General features: G+C 38.0%; 1 protein-coding gene across 1 annotated transcript; it reads right to left on the bottom strand.

Annotated features, from left to right (window-relative positions):
* Positions 1 to 2143: 2143 nt before the first annotated feature.
* LOC108666355 (trypsin) lies at positions 2144 to 24016 on the bottom strand. The gene is made up of 9 exons (XM_047880473.1): positions 24001 to 24016; positions 20977 to 21140; positions 19647 to 19716; positions 19170 to 19332; positions 18817 to 19025; positions 18045 to 18137; positions 17678 to 17787; positions 17243 to 17312; positions 2144 to 3271 (listed from the first exon to the last, which is right to left on the bottom strand). The coding sequence occupies exons 2-9, from the start codon at positions 21037 to 21039 to the stop codon at positions 3147 to 3149; spliced, it is 903 nt and encodes a 300-aa protein (XP_047736429.1). The 5' UTR covers positions 21040 to 21140; positions 24001 to 24016; the 3' UTR covers positions 2144 to 3146.
* Between the last annotated feature and the right edge of the window lie 229 nt (positions 24017 to 24245).

Genomic DNA, 24245 nt, shown 5'->3' with positions numbered 1-24245 from the left:
GAGAAAGATTACCCGACACTTCGACACTACTTTTGTAGACATTAGATGATTAGATCGAAACGGAGTTATTAAATAGCTTCAGAGCGGCCGTTCCAAGCCTTTACTGAAAAAATGAATGGATCGTGTTGTTCAAATAGTGACACATTTTCTACGCGTTGCGCTGATTAATTCTCTTTGCCTAACCAAAGTGGGTCAGGAATGCCTACACGGGGCAAAACGCGCATCGCTATTAGAAGCAAATCTCACTGATTTTTCTGAGTGTGTGCTCTCTAAACACGTTCAATTAAGTAAGAAATGAGGTTAGACCTTCTCTTCTGGCGCTAAAGTTGCTTGTGCACGAGGGCAATAGAGGCAACCACTAAATACGCTGCTATTTCCCGTACTATTAGCCTTGTGTATGGCGCTACTGTAGGTCACGGATCGAAGGCCCCAGTAAGCTTTTATACGTGGCCATTAGTATGATAATTTATAGCGGTTAGAATATGAAAGTTGTAGGTATTGTCCTCATGTATTAGCATCTCATTATAAAGTAGAGTGTCAACACGTTAGTTGCAGGTATTGGGTATGGTTTTTTGCGCTGTGTTCTTGCTCGTATGATATTATATGAAGCGTGCGGTGTCGGTCAAAAGACGCAGTTTAATTGGACTATAAATAAAATGGGTGAATGTGTTATTAGAGGATGCGTACGGTGACTGTACAGCGATAGTATTGTTTCCGTGCCAAAGTTTTGACCAAAGAATGTTAGTCACTTTTGTTAATGTGGATTATGATCTGTGTGACATTATTTAGCTTATAATTACCACCTTGAGCGCGTCTTAGTAATTTAAGAAGAAGAACAACGGCGAAAATTTGAATGTTTTTGAGAAACTAGTGGAATATATTTTTGACCAGATCTTAAACGCTGTACATTATTTTCGAATCAAGCAAATATCTAGATGAAGCTTCAAACCTATAGGAGTTCACCGATATTTAATGCCAAAAGTTATTCTTCAATTTTAATAATCAAGATCACAAGACTATTTATTGGCTAAACCATTCGTGAAAAACTTAGTTTACAGGTTTATGACTTGGCAGATTTATAAAGACTAATTAGTTTATGTTGTTCCTTGCATCTTCATAATTTTGTTATGTTATGCTCTTGTTTGGTAGATGTGAACCAAACTATATAGGCAATTTTTTCAGGATTAGGAGACATTTTTAGCATTTTTTCTTGGTGCTTCTTATATTTTTCACGTATTTTTCATGGTGCTTTAGTAATATTATAACAAAATGAACCAAGTTTCATGTTTTCGTAGTACATGATTTTTCATTCCAACTGATTTATCATTCCAATCCAAATCTCGAATGTTCGTTACAATAAGCATCTTGATCTTCTTAACATTTCAGCAATACGGCTCTATTTATGTAAATTGTGAGCATAATCTTTAAGTTGACACACGTCTAAAAGTCGCATTAGTTTATGAAACTCAATCATTGTTACCATCACCTGACGATCTCGCTCGGCTTTAGACGAGTCGAATGGGAAGAAGTTCTATTTTCCTCTTCTTCTCTTCCATGTTTTTTATTTTTGTCAGTTGGGACAATAACGTTAGCAGCATACTGACGAAATGTAATTTGATTCCTGTAAATGATGTTTTACCCAATGATTTTTGTACCTTTTCTGGTAGATTTAAAAATAAAATTATTCCGTACTGACGAAGTTTTACTCCTTTGAGCTGCGATGAATCTCAATCCTAACTCAGCCGCAAACTCATTAACTCTGAAGCTTTCTCAGTCGTTACCAAGGTTATTTCTGAGTGAATTCTTCTAGATCCTAAAGTAACAGGAACTTGGGTTTCCTTTACGTCCACTTAGGTTACGTTTCCTTCTTCCAAGGCTATGCTGCAAGCACCACCTCCGACGGCCTGTCGATGACTACAAGCGACACTATAGGATTTTCGCAACTTACCGAGGCTCGAACCCTTAATTCGATAGTCAAATATTGTTTTGCTGGATTACTCGACCACTGCGTAATAAAAATTCACAAGACTCTTCTTGTATATTCCAGGGATTTTTGTTATTGATAATACGCACGTTATACAGAGTGTAATAACGCATTTTCGCCGTAGCTCAAAATTTCTGCATGGAGAAAGAAACATTTTTAAGCACGACTTTTATTCAACAAGTGGAACACATGAAAGACATCAGTGACTAAAACTTTTAAGCTCAATTACGCTGATCACACAATTATAAAATTAAATTCAAAGTAACTATAAAACTAAATGTATCACTCCACCGCTCCATTTCCAAATATGGCCGTGCATGGGTATGTTTTTAAAAAAGATCAAACCAGACCAAATTTTCTTCTTGTTCTTTTTTACTTTAAATATCTTTAACAGCTTGACTCATAAAAGAAGCAGCACTGGAACATGGCCTTCATACATTATATTGACGTGTATGCAATAACATAGTCCGTTTTGTTTATTTCAATCGGCGTGATGCGTAATTAGTATCTACGAATATAACTAGAATAAATAAGATATAAATATTTAAATATAATAATTATAAGCGAAATTTGCAAAACGATATGAGATCATTAGAAGCTATTCCTCACTGAGGCGACGTTATCGTAAATCGGGGACGCTGTGTTCCAATATAATACATAAATTAATTAATATAATCTCATTATAAGCAACGAAATCACTGCTCCTAGTTTTAGTAAAATGAAGCCCTGACCTATGACTCAGTTTCTTCAGACTGACATGGCTACAAGGAGTCTTTATTTCATTTCAGAAATTTTTAGATGCTTGTCGAGTTCAACGAATAAATTTAACTTCTGATGTTTGTTCTATTTCCTCTGCGAGAAGTCGTGTGAATTAAAAAAATTCAGCCGAGGACAGAAAGTTGATTGAATTCTAAACTAATGATAAAACTCGACAGAGGAGCAGTTGGAAATAAAAATATTTAAAATTCGATTGAAAAAGCTTCAAGTTGACTTCATTGATAACGGCTTGAAGATATGACTTCAATTTAAGAGCTCTAAGTTGACTACCATAATGACCCAGCGCCTAGATATTTGCAGAAAAATGTATTCCCGTAAGACTTATCCGCTATTCTTTCACGAAGATGAAACTTGACTGAAGTTTTGCCAGAGCCGAAGTTTTCCTTCAGTTTCTGGGGCAGAGGCAGGACGCGCCGATCTGCTGCCTGAGGAAGTTACTGAAGTTCTCGACGCGCGTGTAGACGCCGGGGTAACCTGGCCTGGCACAGCCTTGTCCCCACGACACCACGCCTGTCACGACAATTGTCATGTAATTAATTCAATATTTTTGTGGTTCATTCGTCTGTAAAGTAGCATTTTCATGAAAATCTTAATTTACAAAGAAATAAATGTATAAAGTAAATTTCACTATCACTCAGTTTATGCCGATGTAGCCGTGCACCTCACGACACGACGCCTGTCACGGCAATTTCCATACGTCTATAATTTGTGTTGTTCATTCGTCGGTAAAATGGCATTTTCCTACAGATTGAAATTTATAAGGAAATAATTGTTGCCCAAGAAATATCTTTAATATACAAGCAGTTTACTAGTTGTGCAATGTTAATGTGCGCAATCAAATGATTAATATTGTTCCTTAATGAGTGTGGCTTCATTGTTATGAAGATTGGGCTTTGAAATTTGAAATGACATGAATTACACCTATTATTTTTATTATATTGTTCCTCCTTCGTCAAGAAGATTAGGGTTATTTTTTGATAAGTTTTCTAAAAATGACTTTAATCTGCAGCAATTCGAAAAGTAATTCAAAATATGCCTGTTCATATTGCTGCATTTATTTAAATTAACTTGTACGTATCCTTGCATCAACCGTACTGATCGGAGACCTGCACGATTTCCTTTTCAATTAGAAAGTAGCATCTGCTTCTAATTGTTCGAAAATAGAATGAAACACAACTTTTACTTTTTGCCCTCATTTGTTTAATTACTACTGGAGCTCGCACATTATAACTTTACACCGATTCCAAGTATATCTGAATTGAGTGAAATATTGGTAAAACAGATGAAAATCTAATTATATGATAGGTAAAAATGAATTTGGGAGCAGCTACAATGTTGGATCCTTATACTGGTCAGATTTAGCTAATGCCACTATTCGCAAAAACCACACAAATGTATGCAGTAGTCACCCACCAATGAGGTCGACCTGTTGTTGTCCGGCGTTGTTTTTGGTCTCAAACATCATGGGTCCTCCGCTGTCTCCCTGAGACAACCAATAGTATTGAGATATTTTTTAAAGCCGAATTGACGATATTGACAGAGAAAATGACAGAATTAGTTTCATGATTTTGGTAGAAACTGTCAGACAAGATTTTCGAGGTTAACGCATGGTAAAATTGTCTTTATTTCAACTAATGGTCAACCTAACGCCGACATATGATATAATCATCGTGGACAATGAATTGAGAACAATAACGATTAAGTTAAGTTCATAAAAAGTATTAATATGTTTCGTGATAATTAGGACACAATTTTCACTCGCTAACCTGGCATGCATCAATCTTGCCCTGATCGTAGCCCGCGCAGACCATGTTGTCGGTGATCTCAGAAGGTCTGTACTTCTTGGTCTTGCACTCGTCGTTGCTCATGATTGGAACTAATTGGAGAAAAAAGTAATAACTGATTTAAAAAACGTTGACTTCAGTTGTGTCTTGCTGATTTGAATTATAATTTAAATCTGAACTGGATCATATTGATTCATAACAGTTAAAATCAAGAAAGCCTCTGTATCCTCATATCCATGACTTGATTGCTGATGAATACGTGCACTCACCAGTAACCTTCCTGAGCACTTCGCTGTTTTGGCCCTTCTCGCTGACTCGGCCCCAGCCTGCGACGATGGCATGCTTGCCTACGTAATCTCCTCCTGAATGTTAGCGAGCGTTAATATCAATATTAAGGATTTACATTTTTCAGATAACATTCTCCCTAGTTTACAGTGAGCTGCAATCATCTTTATTATAGACATCACTTGCAAAAGCTACACGCGCAGAACGGAGTGAATTGGATACACAAATTCGATCACCTATTCACATAAACAATTTCACGAAATTAAAGCTGATAACGAGTCACGGCCCACATTAAAATCGGCCCACCCGACTTCCCTAATACAGACCCGACTCAGGCAGGCAGACAGGCCTGACGTCTGTGCCCAGCACAAGAGGTTCTCCGACAACTCGGTTTGTTCTACCCACCAGGCCGCATTCTGAAAATAAAGAGATATCCACACTTATTTTTTGCCTCGTGTGCCTAAAGGTCGTAAGTATCAGACTCGATTAGAATTTATGGCAAAACACAATATGCAGTCATATAGGATGCTGGCAAATTTGCATAGATATATCAACAACCTTTTTAACATAACGTGTATGAAAAGTTCAACAGAACCATATTCGTTCCTATTTTTCATTGATATAAAAAGTTATCGCACGTCAAGCTGACTCCAATCTTATTATATTTTTTTATGCAGTAACATGCAGCATAATAAATCTTGAATATACCACAGCTAGAATTTACACTCACTGAGGCCTTGGCAGTTGCAGGTGCTGCCGGTTGCTAAGTCGTTGTGTTCCTTCACCGCAATTGACAAGCTCTGTGAAAATAAATTCACGTTTAGCAGCGTTGATATTAGAATCATTCATGCAATATCACAGAAGCTCATATGTATAAATATTGCGACATTGTTTCGATTAGCTTCACCATAGTCATAATTGAACATTTTTTTCTCATTTGATTCCGGAAGTGCGTACTGACTATTCCTAGTAATCTGCCGCCTCTTCCTCCCATATGAAGAATTGCATTCGTTGCAGAATCGCAACAAGTGAATCATCTCAGGAAACGGCTTGCGAAGACTTGCAAAATTGTGCTGCTCCAACATTGTATAACTTTCACTCTCCATAATCTTACAGTATATCGACTTTCATTTTTCATAATCGTACAGTGTATCGATTTTCGCCCTCCGTTATCTAACAGTATATTGACTTTCACAACTCTATGAGTGCGCACTTCGAGCATTAGGCTAATATGAACTATGCAGTTTCACTCTCTTCACACGTGATTGAGTAAAGTGTTCGCTCATTCACGTCATTAACAAGTTGGGTCCAGCCTAAACGAAAATAACATTTGTGGTGCAATAATTGAAAAGGGAGCTGACAGTCTTCATACTCAAATTTAATTAATTTTTGTCTCAAATAGGCGGTCAAAGCGTGACTATATACTACAGTCTACATGAGCTGCATGTTCTCTGTACTAGATACCAAGTAATTGTAGTCATAAATACCAGGTAGAGATTTTCATAATTATTTATTACACATACCTGCTTTTGCAAAAAAATTGCCGAAGAACGTGTAACTAGTCATTAAAATATATGGTAATTTCATGTAAGAAGATCTCACCCCATCTTGCGGGAGAGCGGAGCACAACACTGAGCCCAGGAGGAGCATCACAAGATAGCGCATATTAGAGTGAAGAGGTGGGCGATGAATCGAGGAAATTTTAATGGAGATCTTGAGGAAATTTGCAGGAAAACTTTAAGATTTTCAAAGAGGTGGTGCACGTTTCCAATGCTCTTGAACCTGATAAGAAAATTAGTTCATTCAGTCGAATGTTATCACATTTCCCTTCATAAAATCAAGGAAGTTATAAATGTGGACTAAGAAGTCCGTTTTATTTTTTACAAAAGAAGAGCAAACCACGTACACGTTGATCCGTTTTTTTTTTACGCAGAATGACAGTGGATGCTTGGTTGATGTCCTACTCGTCGCAACGCAAGATGATAACAGATAGCCATAATTAATAAAATTGGAAGCCATACGGAACGGACGCCATACGTACGGAAGTGATAGAAACGCGCGCACTTTCCCTCTCTGCGGCGGCACACTTACGAGACTCAAGCGACCGAGACTCGCTTATTCCCGCCGCTGTTGGTGGAGTGAAATATAACTGTTGCTTCAGATAATGATACTATTGAGACGATCGTGCCTTGCAAAACGAGATTCAATAAATTCGAACTTTCATATACCGAGCGATGCTCAAGTTCCATTTATAAAGTGCTAATTTTACAATCGCAAGTTGCGAGACTGCTAAAAATGTTATTTGATAAATATGCCGAGTGAGTTCTTTTGCACATGAGTTTCAGATACTTTCGCACGTCAAAAGTATCCCTCCACACGCTATATCCCCTGCACGTCAATTTTTATTGATAACATCAAGTCCTATTTCCGCACTTCCCCTCGACATTCAATAATCATTTTGATTATATTGTTTACGCCATTGGAAACGAATCAATTGGATATTGGTATTGAAGAAATTGGACCTGAAGCATATAATGGAGTATAAAGAACGAAGATTTGTTGTCATAGAGGGATGACACACGCATACCGACAATAAATTATATATTTGGAAAGATTTGCGTCCGTTGGATTAACAGAAAAATGTTTCACGGTTAATACTAGTAAAAGTCTCCCATGTTGTGACAGTCGCACAACAGGTGTGTGTTTATGTAAGCTTCCCACTCATTACCTTTGCTGTGACACTGCGGTTGTGAACTGACGGTTGGTCTGACGATGTCACCGGTTATAAAGGCCATCGTCCACTAGGTCGAGGTCACAGTTTGGCGCTGACGGAATGTGATTTGCATGTCGCGCACCGGCCTGCACGAGGAACAGGTTCCTAATTAGCAAGGCTGTCATTAATACACTCCGGCCAAGACTTACCTATCATGAAAAAGGAAGCACAAGGCATGGTCAATGGCATTCTACAACATTTACTTATTCGTAGGAAAAGTGTAAACAAATAAAATAGTTTCTTATTTCCATTTGCAGTCGTTGATCTTATTAAAAATATTGTCAGTGATTAAGGTTGTTAGTCAAAGTGCTGCGAGGTCTGAAAGCGAGGTATTCGCGACCATCCTGTGAAATTCTCGATCAGTCCGAAGCTCGGCCAGTCGCTACCCTCGAGCTTGTAATCTTTGTGATTTGAAATCATATAAGTCAGCCTTTTTTAATAACCGGCGGCTTTCAGGTAGCAAAGGAATGGCCAGCGGTCGGCTAGAACTAATTGGTCTCGGCCGGCCACTGGCCAGGTATTATTCCTCGTCCTTCATTGAGTTCCTCTTGTTCGTACCGTAAGTCATGGACTGCCTTATGCCTTCCACAACGCCTGCATTTGAGTAGTTAGTATACGAGATTGCAACTCCACATGAAAGTATACTAATATATAATTATTTTTTGGTGAAAATATATACAAAATGGAGGTTGATTCAGATATATCTTATATACCGATTAATTGAGAATAAATAGTACTATTTTCGTGTCACATAAATTTAGGCAAGTCGCATGTAAAATGAACAGCGATGCACAACATTTTCTTCAATCATTACTGGTGTTATACGTATTTTTTGTTTGTATAGATAAATTGCAACTAAATAGCTGAATAAGCGTGAACAAAGTCAGATTGATATTTCATTTGCGATCGGATGGATAATAAGTCAACGTAGGTATAGAATCCCATAAGGCACCAGCCGAGCCTGTCTGAGGGTTAGCGGTTCTCAACCTGAGCCTTAATGTCAGTCTTGAAAACGCAAAATTGCAATGCGTAAATTTTCAAGCTGAATTTTTCAATTGTTTCATAATGAATTTTGTCACGAAACAATGTTTAACTCATGTAATGTTGAGCGCTTGACTTATGACATTAAAAATGGTAACTCGCCTAGCTACAAAATTGTCAACGGCCGAAATTAATTCTTTCAGCGAGGTAGCCTAGTCGGAGAAATGAGACTGATTCTAAAGCTTTCAAGCTGAAAAAACCACGCTAATTAAAATAATAAGTAAGCCAGAAATATATCAGGTAGAAATTATCTGCAGGGTTAAGTGTTAAAAATGAAAATATTTGCATTTTATACCAATGCGCAGCATTCTAGATGATCTCAGCTAGAAAGGTCCATGAAGGTTTATCAAAGCAGGCCAGGGACGTTTGTCCTCGAAATAGCGACGCGATTCGCGGAAATACGATATCAATCAACATCAAACGCCACAACGCATTGTTTACTAGGTCCATATATGACTAGGCCAGACAAGGAAACCTATCAATGTGGAACGCATTTCCGCAGTATATGTATCGATCCGGCGATTCGTCGATTCCGTTGATTACGTCGATTCGATTCTGTCGACGCTCGCGAGCATCATTCACATGAGTATATTTACCGTCATATGAAACATGACGAAACTTAAGAAAACTTAAGAAAATTTGTTACTGACGAATAAAAATTTCGAAATTAGACCTGCATGAACTAATGTTTAACGTTGCTGCTTACCCGTTGTACGTATTTGCACTTCATATCGATTTAACACAGCCAATTATCCTATATTCTGTAATTTGGTCCTCCGACTCTTGAATAAATAGATATGATCAAGAAAGTTTTTCAACTGTGATCGATGATGACTCTTTAAATTACAAACTTTTTTATAACGAATTTTTATTTTAAAAATAAAAACTAATCTAAGAGAATCTCATTAAGGGAATTTTATTCATGTTTTTATGCCTACATATTGAAATTCATGCATTCATATTGTTATGCCTACGTACATACAAGGGTAATTGAAAATTTATAATTCATTTTTTTATCGGCATACAAAGTTTGTTCACTAAGTAGAATAAGTTATGATTATGCAATTGATCTTGGACAAGCAGCATCATCCTGATGCAGGGACAAAAGAAAGAGAGAACTGTCGATGAGTGTTTAAGGAAAGAGAACTGACCCAAATATAATAATAATAATAATAATAATAATAATAATAATATAATAATAATAATATTAATAATATAACATATACTATGAGAACGTGACTGTTAGACAGGCCTTCTGATAAACTAATTAATTATCGGAAGTCACCGGTTAACATAAAACAAGGATGAGGGCTGGATAAGTTCAAGGTCCCTCATGGCTAAGTCCTTCACTGACACCAGAATTGCGTTGTAGCGTGAGACCTCCGGCCCTCATCGCCGTGTCATTTCTTCCCCAAATTATTTTACCGGGCCAAGGTTGATTGTTCATGAATCTTTATTGTCATATGTTTATGAATCTTTATTGTCATATGTTCATGAATCTTTATTGTCATATGTTCATGAATCTTTATTGTCATATGTTCATGAATCTTTATTGTCATATGTTCATGAATTGCGCTGTCTGACAATTGGCCCTTCTCCGAAGCCTGTTATTCATCTACGTTAACAATTATAGAGTTACAAAAATGTAACTTAATTACTGTTCAAATGTGAACGACGTTAAGCATTGGACCTTCTATTCTTCTCCCCTTAATCTAAGCGCATCTGTATATTCCAATAGTAACACCAATCAATACCAAAATTTACGGGAAAAAATTCCATAAAATAATTTCACTGCAATTTTGAGCGTACTTCCAATTCATTTGTATAAATCCTTAGGGGGGATAGCTAATCTCATGTCTGCCTGGAATTTTCAGATACCTATGCCAAAGATAATAATAACTTTCAAGTTTCTTTTCGTTGATTTTTTTATTTTGAACCTGGAAGCTTTTGATCCGGAAGCTTGCAGGGGTCATTTTAATAATAATAGTTCAGCAATCGTACTGCCTTCATACGTCCATACGTAGCACTTTAAATAGTTTTTCCAGCCCACAATACTCGCATGTCACCGGTAAGCATTTACTGCATGTCATTTTTATGTTATGAATTGCACTAAAATTCATATCCAACCTCACATCTTGATTATTTTATAGCCTATATGGACGAGTAAATTCTTCAGGGAGAATGTCCAACAAGCCCCCCAACCATATTCCGACCAGCTATGCACACCTAAGAATTAAGTGAGACTTTGTCCAAATGGCGATGCACGTTTCGCCCTTGTGTAGGTCATCTTAACCCAGTTTTGCCCAACAAAAGGTCGTATCAGTGCAACGTTTGAACTCTACTCACGCTGTGGTAACAAAAAGAGTCATTATTGTGACAATATAACTCATATATTGTTCCGAGCACACTTTTCCTTCAATGTCGTATACAAGGCGTAGTTTCCGTAATAGTATGAGCTTACAGTAGCCGCAACTGTAATAGTAACAGTTTACTAGTGAGAAGAGTATTAATTTATAATCTGATCCTTCCCTATATCTAAGACTCTTGCATTCTCCGGTCGCGCTACGTACTTGACGCAAGTGAAGGCAGCTGCTAGTAGCAACTGCAGCTGCCGCCGCTGCCGCCGCTGCCGCCTGCATTTTTAACGCATTTCTCTTTATAGAAAAAATGCACTATTGTGCTCGCCATGTCCGTCTGTCTGTCTGTCTGTCTGTCTGACCTGCTGTCCGTCTGTCCGTCCGTGACTTCACGTTTTCGTCTATTTTAGGAAGCGGGCATGCCTGTATCAAAGATACGACATCTCTAGCTCTAATGCACTGTACTAATCGCAATGAAAACTGATTTATGCACGAGAAAATGCGCTCTCTGTCGCTCACTGCCGTGAGTACTGAGTTATATTTTCATATGTTTCTTTTTTCGCTGCACTCAGCTAGCATACGCGGCCACCACAGCCTACCTAAGCCTATAAACTGGTTGGTCAGCTGCTTTGTCACTTAGCAGCAACCCGATCGAAAATTTCCATCATTAAACCGTTTTTAAAAGCTACAATTAGGCAACCTTTTCAGAAGACACCAGAGAATTGATCCACTCCTACAAGTCTAAAACACATTCTTCATCAAAGTGTATGACGTCTTCGGTGTTGCCCATTTGAGTGATACTATTACGTGCAACCGTATAACATTAAATATATTTTATTTGGGACAAAATCTTGTAAAACAAGTGTTAATAATAATAGGCAAGAAACATGCGAACATGTCGTAGCAATGAAAGTAAACATACAAATCTTCGGAAAATGAATGATCGCTCAAGGAAATTATCAACTAAACTCAAGATAATTGTTGCAAGCAACAGATTTAATGCGTTAGCGATGCAGGACTGGTTGCATGATTATCGTTGCTTATAATAAAATATATGTGAATGCCATGCATGAGGTAATTTTCTTTATCAGTGTAATTTTCTGATGATAGGTCACATACTATTAGTTGAAAAATTAATTCTCAATTCTTAATTTATTATGTTTTTCTTCATTTTCAATTCACTCTTTATTCAATATTCGCGTAATTTTTTTCATTATCTTGACGCTGACCCATCAGACACCGATTAGTCCAAAGATCTCTCAGCTGGACGATGTGTTTAAAGTAACTTGTGAGCGCATGGCAAATGTAGAGACCGTAAAGAACACGCCTACGCACAGCGTCGCATTATTCAGTAGTCATTGTTCACTTTCATTCAAATAAACATTATATTTTTATGAACAGCGGCTTATTTTTCGATGTGAAATTATTGATAGGCTGTTATTGATAGACTGAAGATTTCTTTCTGAGAATATTTCGGCATTGAAAATGTATGTTTTACTGAAGATTGCGAATTTGGAAGTTATATATGATACACGTTGCTTCAATTTCCATACCTAATGAAAGAAATATGAAGCTGATATTTACCGTAATATGTTTTGCGAAAAAGTGTACGTTGTTGTTCTTGTTGTAGCAACGTCAACCACTAGTCCGTCCCGAGGGCGATGAAGCGCGCCACATCGATTGGCTGCGTCCAAAGATCGAGTGCCGAAAGTTGTGTCGGCTTGGCCGGGCAGTTGAACAAATGTTGTACGTCGTGTGGGCCGACTCCACAATTCGGACATACGTTGTTGACGTTGGTGTCGATTCGGCTCATATAGCTGTTGAGCAGGTGGCACCAACCCGACCGTAGCTGGGCCAAAGTGGTTCTGGTTGCGCGCGGTAACCGATCGATGTTCCTCTGCGGCGATGGGTGGTGGGTAGCCTCCGAGCACCACGTTCGGCTTGTAACCGGCCATTCCGTCTGCTACTGCTCGTCTGTGTATACTCTTCAGGCATTGTTTGTATTGTGTGTGATCGACGTTGAGTACTTGTATGTATTGACCAATTTCGTACAAGTAGGATGTTACATCTTTCCTGATGTGTACGTCGGTTCACATGCTGGCTGATGATACCTTTATAGTGAATTTAATTTATACCTATCAAATCACCGTTCTTTTATTCACGTTTTTTCCAGGATGTTGCTTTCAGAAATAAAAAATCAATTTTTTACTGATAATTTATCATCACTTGTGTTCCATTTTTTGGTAAGTTGAGATCGCCACCTAGGATTTAATCTAATTTCTTGGTAGGCAAAAGTCTACGGACTTCAATATTAACATTGAAGTATGTAGAAAAATTGGGACGCAAGCTGCAAAGAAATTATAAAATGTCCTATTTGTTTGCCTGACAACTCTCCAGCCCGTTTCGATCTCAAATAAACTTTTTTCTACTAATAACAATAACATTCAGAACACGCTAATAATGATATCGCAGAGTAGAATAATTGACAGATGAAAGTGCCACGTTATCACTCCTAAACATGGCCAAGTGTTGAGGCTGCAGGGAAAATGAGCTGTGATGCTCATAAAAATATAGTTGTTGTTTCGTTGTATAAAGACTCATGAATTATTCACTGTACTCGAAGTGTGCATGCAGCAGAGAGTTCAGACGTTAGTTTCGACAAGTTGGTAAATAATGTCATTGTAGTTAATGTGAATTTATGCTCTGCTTGAATGAATCGATAATATGATAAATTATAATTAAATCCATGTATAATTCTATGTTCAATGAGTGGATGATATGGAAATTATAATACGTATGAAAACGTTCGTTCTAAATTATTTAATAATCTTTCAGATGAGGACCATATAAAAAGAGACTACATTAGCTTGGTAAGGCTATAGCCTGGCCATAATATAGATACCTACTATACTTTATAACACTATGCGTTATTATTAAAGGAACTATTTAATAAATTATATTACTTTTGTGTTTGAAATATTAGCATGGTTTAAAGTACACTACCATGTTTCAGTGTCCTGAATATATGTAGGAAATATATTTTTGTCAGCCCATAAAAAGTTTTTTATGAATCTGTTTTCTATAGCACTACTGGTGGATCAAATAATTCATGAGCAACTTTCATGTTTAATTTTTGGTATGACTTTGATATGACGCTGGCGGATTCATTTTTGCAAATCTGAATTCATTTCAATCCGTCAGATTGAATTTGATTAGAAAGAAGATTAGGCGCTTTTAAGGCCTGACTCATTCATTACCTGCAACTTCAATCCAAACTCGTGTTCAAAAAATTGCACGACTGATGAGAACAGGAGCTGTTTGTGGATGCATTCAGACGTTCAATTTTAAATTCAATATTTAGTTAACCCACGTGCTGGTTTCATACCTGCAACCCTACGAAAAAACTGTAGGTTGCTGGAAAGTACAATTTTCAGGTTCTGAATACAAAGAATTCGATAGCAACCCAACTTTGTTAAACTTTATCTTCGGCGTATGGCTTCAGCAGTAGCATCACCTCGGGTCTTGGAGACCGACTTAGGTGGGGAAACTCAAGCATTAACTTCGTCGTCGAAACAGTTCATTTTTATTATTACCATACAGAACACTCGCTTGAAGTTCTGCGAGATGACAAAATATCTTTGCTTAAATTTTAAAACTTCCACACTCATGAAATCAGGCTTGTACTTTGAATAAGTTAAGACCTTTCAATCAAACTTTAATCAAATAATTAATAAAATTAATTAATAATTAATCGAATCAAATATTAATCAAACTCATATATATACGGAAGGTGATTAACTTTCACCCGTCTTCTTGTTTCAGCGCAATTGCGCTCGTATAAATATGAAGCAATGTAAAACGTACATAATTTTCATCCTGATCTTCTTTCTACTTCCTCAGGTTAATCCCCCAAGTTAAAAATAATATTGAATTCGAATCTGCATTTGCTGGGGGACCGAATTCAAGTGTAATAATCATCAGTGCAATCGTTTATGACAGGTGCATGATAAGAAGCACGGAATATTTATACAATGACAATGGATTAACAAGTGGAATTAATCAAAGCAATCAATTAATCGATCCCACTCTATAAGAAATTCATAGAAATTATACGAAAAATAATATTTTACAATTAGAACAAGTTGCGAACCCAAATGTTAATGATTAAGCAAACAGCGAGGCGCAATCCTGAAAAAATAGTATAACCGTAGCAATCTAGCAGCTCCTTTCATACGTCTCAAAAATCAACGCTAAAAAAAGTTACCAGCTTTTATGATGTTGCGCCTATATACATCAATTCTTTCATCACAGGAACCTCGCTTTCTTATAATTATAAAATTACACAGTTCGTCTACTTGAGATCAATCTGAGTGATACTTATCTATAATATCACTAGAATAAATAGTTATAAATACTTAAATAGGCTAAGTAATAGCGATTTTCGCAAGCGCTATGAGATCATTGGAAGCCACGCCTCACTGAGGCGCGCTGGTCGTTGTGTTGTCCATATTAGGGGACACTGAGTTCAATGTATATGAAAAAATTTGAAATTATTATAAATAGATTGATAACATAAAAAATACAATAAGGTTATGCCATGACCAGACATTAAAGAAGAAACTCCCGCCCTTAATTTAGTCCTGAACTTGCAATTCTTTCGTTCTACAACATGCACTCAGAAAATGAACGAGTCATATTGTCCAAATAGTTATTTTTGCCCGGGGCAATGTATACGCTTTTTTGCTAGGACGAACTGGGTCCCAGTGACCTACAAAATGGCAAAGAACACATCGCTATTTGGACGATGTCTGACTAATTTCTCTGAAAGTATCACTGCATTAAAACGTGCGTCATGCATCGTTCAGAAATATAATTTTTTCATCTTATTTGGTTAACTAAAAATAATGGATCGTACCAGAACACAAGATAAGGTTCAATTCACTGAACTTGCAAAGACTAATTTCCGAAATATTTTATTTTTTTATTATACCTATCAGCATGCAACACGTTCATGCACGTTTTGAGCATGCATGAACTTCCAGCATACAACACGTTCATGCACGTTCTGAGCAGGCATAAACTTCCAGCATGCAACACGTTCATGCACGTTCTGAGCAGGCATAAACTTCCAGCATGCAACACGTTCGTGCACGTTCTGTGCATGCATGAACTTCCAGCATGCAACACGTTAATTAATTGAGGACTCGTACTCTTATGATGGCTCTATTAGACGCTCAGAACATAGTATGTATTATTGAAAAATTTATATTATTGGCCTAAGACTGAAGTAAATTATGCAATAGGCTTTTTGAGAACCCTAACAAAGACAAAATTATGAATTGAATTCAATTACCTCCAAAATAATGATATGAATGATATGAATTTAATAGTACTTGCATTTTGTGACAAATCCTAACGTCCTAACAGTTTATATTTTTTTCAATTCCCAGCGCTCTGAAATACTTAGAATGCTAACAGAATAATTAAACAGGTTTCGGGTCGGTGGCGTAATGAAACCGTTTGAAAAAGAGAGATTGGAAATGCATATCTCATTTAAATTAAGGTACGAGAGCATCTCAACAAATTTCAATTTTCACACCAAGCACTTTTTCAACAACTACACCTCTTCTGCACACTATAATATGATGACAAACTGAGGAAACTCGACAGAAATTCTGCGGTGTAATTCATCATATTTCACCAACACTCCCACCGTGTGACTTTTGTAGTTGTTTTTGAGATGCAGTAATTAATACGACAAGTTTTCCTTCAGTCCTTGGGGCAGAGACAGGACGCGCCGATCTGCTGCCTGAGGAAGTTACTGTAGTTCTCGACGCGCGTGTAGACGCCAGGGTAACCTGGCCTGGCACACCCTTGTCCCCACGACACAACGCCTGTCACGGCAATTTTCATGTAATTAAGTAATTAATTTTTGTAGTTCATTCGTCAGTTAAGTTTAATTTTTCTAAGATTGAGATTTTTAAGAAAACAAATGTTACAGGAAAAAATATTGTAGACCCTCTCAGTTTATTATTCATCAATGTTTTCACTGTATTGTAAATTTGCTACAGACCAAGTTAAATATAAAGACAATTTAAAATCCAGTCAGTGTGAATAAGTTTGTTACAGTCTTCTCATCAGCAAAGGCTATTGCATCAAGTGAAAGGATATATCTCAGATACAATAACTCAATATAAACAATAATAATTATAATATTATAAATCTTGGAACCCATACACACCGATGAGGTCAACTTGGCGTTGTCCAGCGTTGTTCTTGGTCTCGAACATCATTGGTCCGCCGCTGTCTCCCTGAAAACATCATCTTGTTTTTAGCGATTTATACCCAGTTTTATTTCCTAAGCTAAATTTATGCCTTAGGCTAAAAAGATCGAAAATAATTCCATGGCAATAGTAGAAACAATTGAATTTGTGTTCAGAAGCTCATGCACTTGAGTTGCACTGGTAGTTTGCTAGTCAATAGACGTGAATTCTCCAGAAAATCGAGCAATTAAGTAGCAAGTAGTCTGACCGTACATTGAATTTATTGGCTCCACCCTACCACGAAACAGATTTGGTGTTCGTATACTTATAAGAAATACGTGATAACAATATCGTATTTTTCATGTGATAATTATGTAATATTTATAATATCTTTCACACTTTAATTGGCTCACCTGACATGCATCAATCTTGCCCTGATCGTAGCCCGCGCAGACCATGTTGTCGGTGATCTCCGAAGGTCTGTACTTCTTGGTCTTGCACTCATCGTTGCTCATGATTGGAACTAAACGTAGAAACAAGCATTAGCTTAGTTCACGTCAGATTCGCAGGTTCTTGGGAAGAGAAGTTTGCGGACTAAAGAAATAGAAATTCAATAAATAGTATTTAATTTAATCTTAAAATTTATACCATACATGCATCGATCACAAAGTTAAGACCACTCTCCTTGGTGGTTGCTGACTACAATGAGTGATTACTTCGGTGATGTCAACGCTCGATCAATTACATCACTCAACTGATTGGTGCAGCCAGGGAACTCACCTCTAACTTTCCTGAGCACTTCGCTGTTGCGACCCTTCTCGCTAACTCGACCCCAGCCTGCGACGATGGCATGCTGACCTACGTAATCTCCACCTGTAATTCGACGAATTCTATAATTCAACAAATAAAGTTGGCTCGCTGCAAAAATTTCTTCCAGTCGGTAGTCTTACACACAAACAATCATAAAACGCACGTCACGCAATAAGCTCGAATATTCATCTATAAACAATACACTGAACGACCCAACCTCAGGCGTTAGCGTCACGGAGAAACGACCAAAGCAAGGAGCAGTTTTAACACATCTCACAAGGTTTTTTTTATGGTCTTCATCGTTTATTAAACGCATTCATTACAGCTAGTTTGATCGACATGCGTCACTTGGGTAGGGTTTTTGAAAGCCATAATATTTTAGATTTTATGTTAATGTGACGAGACTCATTAAGTAGAGGAATTAAAGATTCATCCAGACTTGGGTGACATCGGCGTCGTCAACCTAGCTTGGTTTCATTCAAACCGCGCCAAGTTCACTGCCCACAGTGCCAAGTCAGTAATCTTAAAGTGTCAGTCATCTCTTGCTAGAATTCCTGGACATGGCAGTTGACAGACAACATCACATTCACTGGCCCAAGCGGTGACCTTCCTGCGTGACACGAGCATTTTGGGAAGGCAACACCCATGCCCAGAATAAATTAAATTATAAATGACATCATAGGAAACGCTAATTTAAAATGATATTTAATGTTGAAATCTGGCTTATTTCCTTAATACACACCCGACTCAGGTAGGCAGACAGGCCTGACGTCTGTGCCCAGCACAAGAGGTTCACTAAGTCTGATGACGCCGATGTCGTTGTTGAAGCTGCGCCGCTGGAAGCCTGGATGCGCCCACCAGTCGCCTACCCGGCGCGTCTGCCGTCCCGCCTCCACGACATCGGAAATGTTGTGGCTTCCAAACACGATTTCCACGTGCCGCTTGTCTACCCTGCTCATTTTATTAATACATAATTTATGATATCGTATAAAATTGTTTTCGTCATATAAGTTTTAAATCCTCTGTATTTCTATTTACAATATCAGAGTCCTCGAAGTTTTCACATATTCACGTTGGTGGCGTGAATAGGCACACCTGTTGATGCAGTGCGCGGCGGTGACCAAGTGCTCGTTGCTGACAAGTGCGGCACCGCAGTAAAGTTTTCCTTTATAAAACATTGCAGCGATCCAGGGCAGCTCGGTTAGCGTCGTCTCGCTGCCACCGACAACTCGGTTTGTTCTACCCACCAGGCCGCATTCTGGACAAAAACGACTCAACCATTCTTTTTACGTCATCGTTCTGTGCTTAGCTTTCTTGTGTTCAGTGAGCAATGCCTGTGAGGACTTGGACAATAATTTAGTGTAGCAACAGGGTACACGTATTTTTGCACCGAGTATTCAAAAATTAAAGTTAAATAATTTCCAGGATACATATGTCATACAAGTTCTTCGTTATTAGATTACATTGACAACAAAATTTTTTTACGTAAAAACGTATCAACGTACATTATTCTAAATTAAGTTGTAGGTAAAGTATTGAATCGGGATTGTAAGACGGCTAAAATGTACTTACTAAGACCTTGGCAGTTGCAACTGCTGCCGGTTGCTAAGTCGTTTCGCTTTCTCACCGTTATCGATAAGCTCTGCCCAAAATAAGTATTTCTGATAACAGAAGAAATTACATTGCAAATTCTACTTGAATATCAATAAAGTAATTCAAACTCGCCAAAGGTTTGATGAATTTGGCCATAAAATTTGTGTAACCCTTAACCCAGGTTGTGAATTAATCGACTCTCACCTCTTTTACATCCAAAAAGCGCAACCCTGGCAGTATCGCAGCACACGACTGATATGGAGGCGTGAGAGGGAACTGTGAGCTCACACTCATAAAATTGTACGTGTTGCTTACTTCAACTTTCACTCTTCATCACATCCATCCTATAAGGACGAGCGCAAACCAAGCAATAGGTAAATATTACTCAACACTTCCTCATTCTTACTGTAAGTACGCGGTTAAGATTATATCCGACATATCATCGGTCCGCGATGAGCTACGGTCATTTGAATCTTATCTCCTATATCGTTCAAAATGCCTGACAAATAAACAGATTTGCGTACATTTTACAACTTAAATTGTGATTTTTGAACCGATGCCGGGCGTTGACTACGAACACAAGAGAAACCTGATGAACTCTAACCTCGCTCACCTTGACCAAGTTTGTAATGGTCTTTAATTCCCGCTACAGAACCTTTTATTTATTTTGAGTATTTAATTGGAAAGATGAAAATTCTTTGCTCAAACTAACGTTATTTAAACGACGACCATCTTTTGATAAAGAAAGTGTTTATGAAATTGAGCAACGATACATATTTGAAAGCTTGCAGTTTTAAGCGAGGTCACTCCCTTCAAGTCGTTGAAATTCAAGTGCCGTGCGCGCATATATGCAAACATGAGGAGCAGTGTTACAGTGACGAGCTGCAGCTGGCTTTACAAAAATATTTAATCAGGGAATAGGCTTTGGATTTTACATTTTCACAAGAATATAAAGGTTTAATTGGGCCTTTTTTTGTTACGTTTTATTCGAATCATTAAGTTGGTCTAAGCGTGACAATCGTTGAACGTGCATTCCAATATTTTAATTGCTCGTTTGTTTTTCTTCTGAAGGCTAGAAACACAGAAATAGTCAAGTCTTCATTCTACTTAAATCTTTCGCGTATTTTCAATTTTGGATCAAGACCACAGGTTTGAGACGAAAGTTCTAATTTTAAATTGTGTGTGTTATGAGAGGAAGGCGAAGATTCTATGATTTCAGCTATTGAAATAACTTAATACCTTTATGTGGAGGAGAATTGGCATATTACTTGTTAAAGTCTATATAAAGAGCGAAATATTTTGTTCTCACCCCATCTTGTGGAAGAGTGGAGCATAACGCCGGACACAGGAGGAGCATCATGAGATACCACATCTTGATGAGAAGAGATGCTTGATGATTGAGGGGAAACTTCAGTGGAGATGTTGGGGCGGTTTGTAGGAGATAAAGCCCTATAGTTTTCAATGCCCTATAATCTGCCAAGGTAATAGAGTCATTAGGACGACACTTCTATTCACACAATCACTGAAGTTACTGCCACTTTGCCATAAAGTTAACGCTAGCGCAATTTTGTTGTGAACAAGAGATGCGTGATATAGGTAAACTTTTATTCTTTGGGTTTATTTATCACTGCAGGCAGTGAGTACAGTCCTATATACTTCACATTCAGCATGTATATGCATCCTTTTAACCGCTCCAACACTCGAGCAAAAAAATAAAAAAGTAATTCACAATGCAAATTTTATACCAAACCGCCACCAAACAGGGCTTTAAATAGTCCCATTTGTTCACAGGGTCTCCAGACTGGCACGAACAGACCAACTCCCATTCTAGTAGACACTAGACACGTCAGTTCATGCCAGCGCCACTCACTTCCTACTGAAAGGAACAGGTTTGATCGACTGAGGTAAACACAAGCGCCAGCTACACGCACCCTCTTTCCCTTTCAGCACTCAGCCGCGGTCTGAAGGTCGGCCTCGTGGTGGCTCGGTTGATGACCTACCTACACGGTGCAACGTAAAGGGAACGATACAGCCATAAAATAATTCGCTATTATTTAAATGCGTGACAATGTACAAAGTGCTTGTTAGAGCTTTAAAATAGGTTTTATATCAACCCTCGTTTTTCCTTGATGAAAAAGGTTGCTCAAAGATTCCCATATGTTACTGAGTGACGACTATTTCTCGTATTGACGACTTATATTTAAAGACTAATCGACTTATCGAGTAAAGACTAATCGACTTATCGAGTAAAGACTAATTGACTTATCGAGTAAGACTAATAGTAATTATCGAGTAAAGACTAATCGACTTGTCGAGTAAAGACTAATCGACATATCGAGTGAAGACTAATCGACTTATCGAGTAAAGACTAATCGACTTATCGAGTAAAGACTAATAGTAATTATCGAGTAAAGACTAATCGATATTTTAACTTCATTCATTTATTGTTATTGCTGGTAAAGTTTATAAAATCAAGCATATTTTTCGTAGCCATATAACAATTTACTGCAACACGCGCGGTTATGAATTTTAAGTCCAATCAGTCCAACCCTTGAATTTGAAGTTTGAGTTGGAAGCTGCATTACTTCGAGCAGGATGACAGGAAAATGTACCAGCATTCTTTAAGCATTATAGCAATTTACTGTGACATGCGCGGTTAAGAATTTCAAGTCCAACGCATGAATTTGAAGACTGAGTTGGTAGCTGCATTAGTTCGAACAGTATGACAGGAAAATGTACCTGCTTATTTTAAATCTATGGTCTAATGTACATTTTAAGCTTAAATATTTAGAACTGAAGGGCAATGATTGTTCAAATTAAAGCGCAAGCGAGCATGAAGGTTAGCAACAAAATTCGTACGGAAGTGATAGAAACGCGCGCACTTTCCCTCTCTGCGGCGGCACACTTACGGGACTCAAGGGACCGAGACTCGCTTATTCCCGCCGCTGTTGGTGGAGTGAAATATAACTGTTGCTTCAGATAATGATACTATGGAGACAATCGATCGCTCATTGCAACTAAGACCTGATAAATTTATGCTTTCTCTCCACGAGCACGACTCAGGTTTCATGCAGCTATTACCAAGTCCAGCAACTAAAAGTCATGTAATTTTTAACATTCTAGTGTGGTAAGTAGAAAAACAATTGAGGAAGGATATTATGGATATATTTAATACTCTAAGTAATTTGAGCCTGCAGTACCTAAGGAAATGGTATACTAATATTTCTACATCACTGTTTTGTTTCAATATTTATTGATTGTTCAAGCTAACACCAGAAACCACCGGATTTGTCGATGCAGTAAAGTTTCTGCTGGGTTTTTTCAACGTTACTTTTTGTTATATGCGTCTTAAATACATTTATTTCCAAATTTTGTCACACACAACAAAAACAATCATTTGAACAGTAAAATCAGTGGAATTGAAGTGTCAAGCGTTTCTATCATCCGGTGCAAATTATCCATGAAAGTGTCATTCTGTCGCGTAATGTTCCTTGTAAGTTCGAGGCAACATTTCGCCGGTGCATTAACTCTAGTAATGAGTTCGGCAAGCGAGCAGCGTTGCTACCGCGGTGCTTGCAAGCGGCGAGGCCGCTCCAAAGAAATGTTCTGCAACGAAATAAAAGCGGACTTCCAGCACTGAAACATGGACCAACTATGGGTAAGCTTAATCTAAATGAAGAAAAATGCAATGAATCTTATTCGTCGATACAGCATGTAATTCTGAAGGGAATTGTAGATGTCGATTTGTAAACAATCTTGCGTTTGCAATTTTGATAGAGCAGAAATACAAGGGGCATGTTAAGAGCCTTATTTTACAGTACTTGAATGAGATATAGCCCATTCAGCACAGGGGCATTAAGGAGCCATGTTAGAGCAATTAGTGCAATATTTTTCTAAGAAAAATATTAACTAAGAATTTGTCTTGAATTATTTAAACGTGCTTACAAAATCACGAAACTGCACATTTTTTTACATAACTAGAACAACTAAAGGTCTGATGCACGCGGCCGGTTAGAACGGTGAGTCCAGTCTCCAGAAATTCCCTTTGCATTGAACACAGGTGAGTGTTGAATACATTGAATACATTATACATTGAATCTGTTATGCAGCGAGCAATGCAGTGAAAGTCATTTCACTACTGCGGTAAATCAAAGACCATGGCGTATAGAGCGATTTTTTGCGTCGTATTGCATGATAAAACACAAACTCCAATACGGAACTGAAGTGTTTGGCTAAACCGAAAATGTGAAATGATCAAAACAACTATAATAGTCTCCCATGTTGTGACAGTCGCACAACAGGTGTGTGTTTATGTAAGCTTCCCACTCATTACCTTTGCTGTGACACTGCGGTTGTGAACTGACGGTTGGTCTGACGATGTCACCGGTTATAAAGGCCATCGTCCACTAGGTCGAGGTCACAGTTTGGCGCTGGCGGAATGTTATTTGCATGTCGCGCACCGGCCTGTATGAGGAACAGGTTCCTAATTAGCAAGGCTGGCATTAATACACTCCGGCCAAGACTTCATTGACATAAAAAAGGATGTGTAATGGACCAGATCACCGATGGCGGTGTGGT

Source organism: Hyalella azteca, unplaced genomic scaffold (genome assembly GCF_000764305.2).
Source record: "Hyalella azteca isolate HAZT.00-mixed unplaced genomic scaffold, Hazt_2.0.2 contig5432, whole genome shotgun sequence".
Classification (NCBI taxonomy): domain Eukaryota; kingdom Metazoa; phylum Arthropoda; class Malacostraca; order Amphipoda; family Hyalellidae; genus Hyalella; species Hyalella azteca.
The sequence above is the reverse complement of the archived record's forward strand: the minus strand, read 5'-3'. Positions and strand labels throughout refer to the sequence as shown.

What these genes read in the sequence shown, in the direction of transcription:
- LOC108666355 (XM_047880473.1), bottom strand. Translation starts at nt 21,039, where the DNA reads ATGTGGTATCTCATGATGCTCCTCCTGTGTCCGGCGTTATGCTCCACT. An exon ending in TGTCTGCCTACCTGAGTCGG is followed by an intron (nt 18,138 to 18,816) that starts GTGTGTATTAAG and finishes GTCGAATTACAG; the next exon opens with GTGGAGATTACGTAGGTCAG. An exon ending in ACGCCAAGTTGACCTCATCG is followed by an intron (nt 3,272 to 17,242) that starts GTGTGTATGGGT and finishes TTGTCGTGACAG; the next exon opens with GCGTGGTGTCGTGGGGACAA.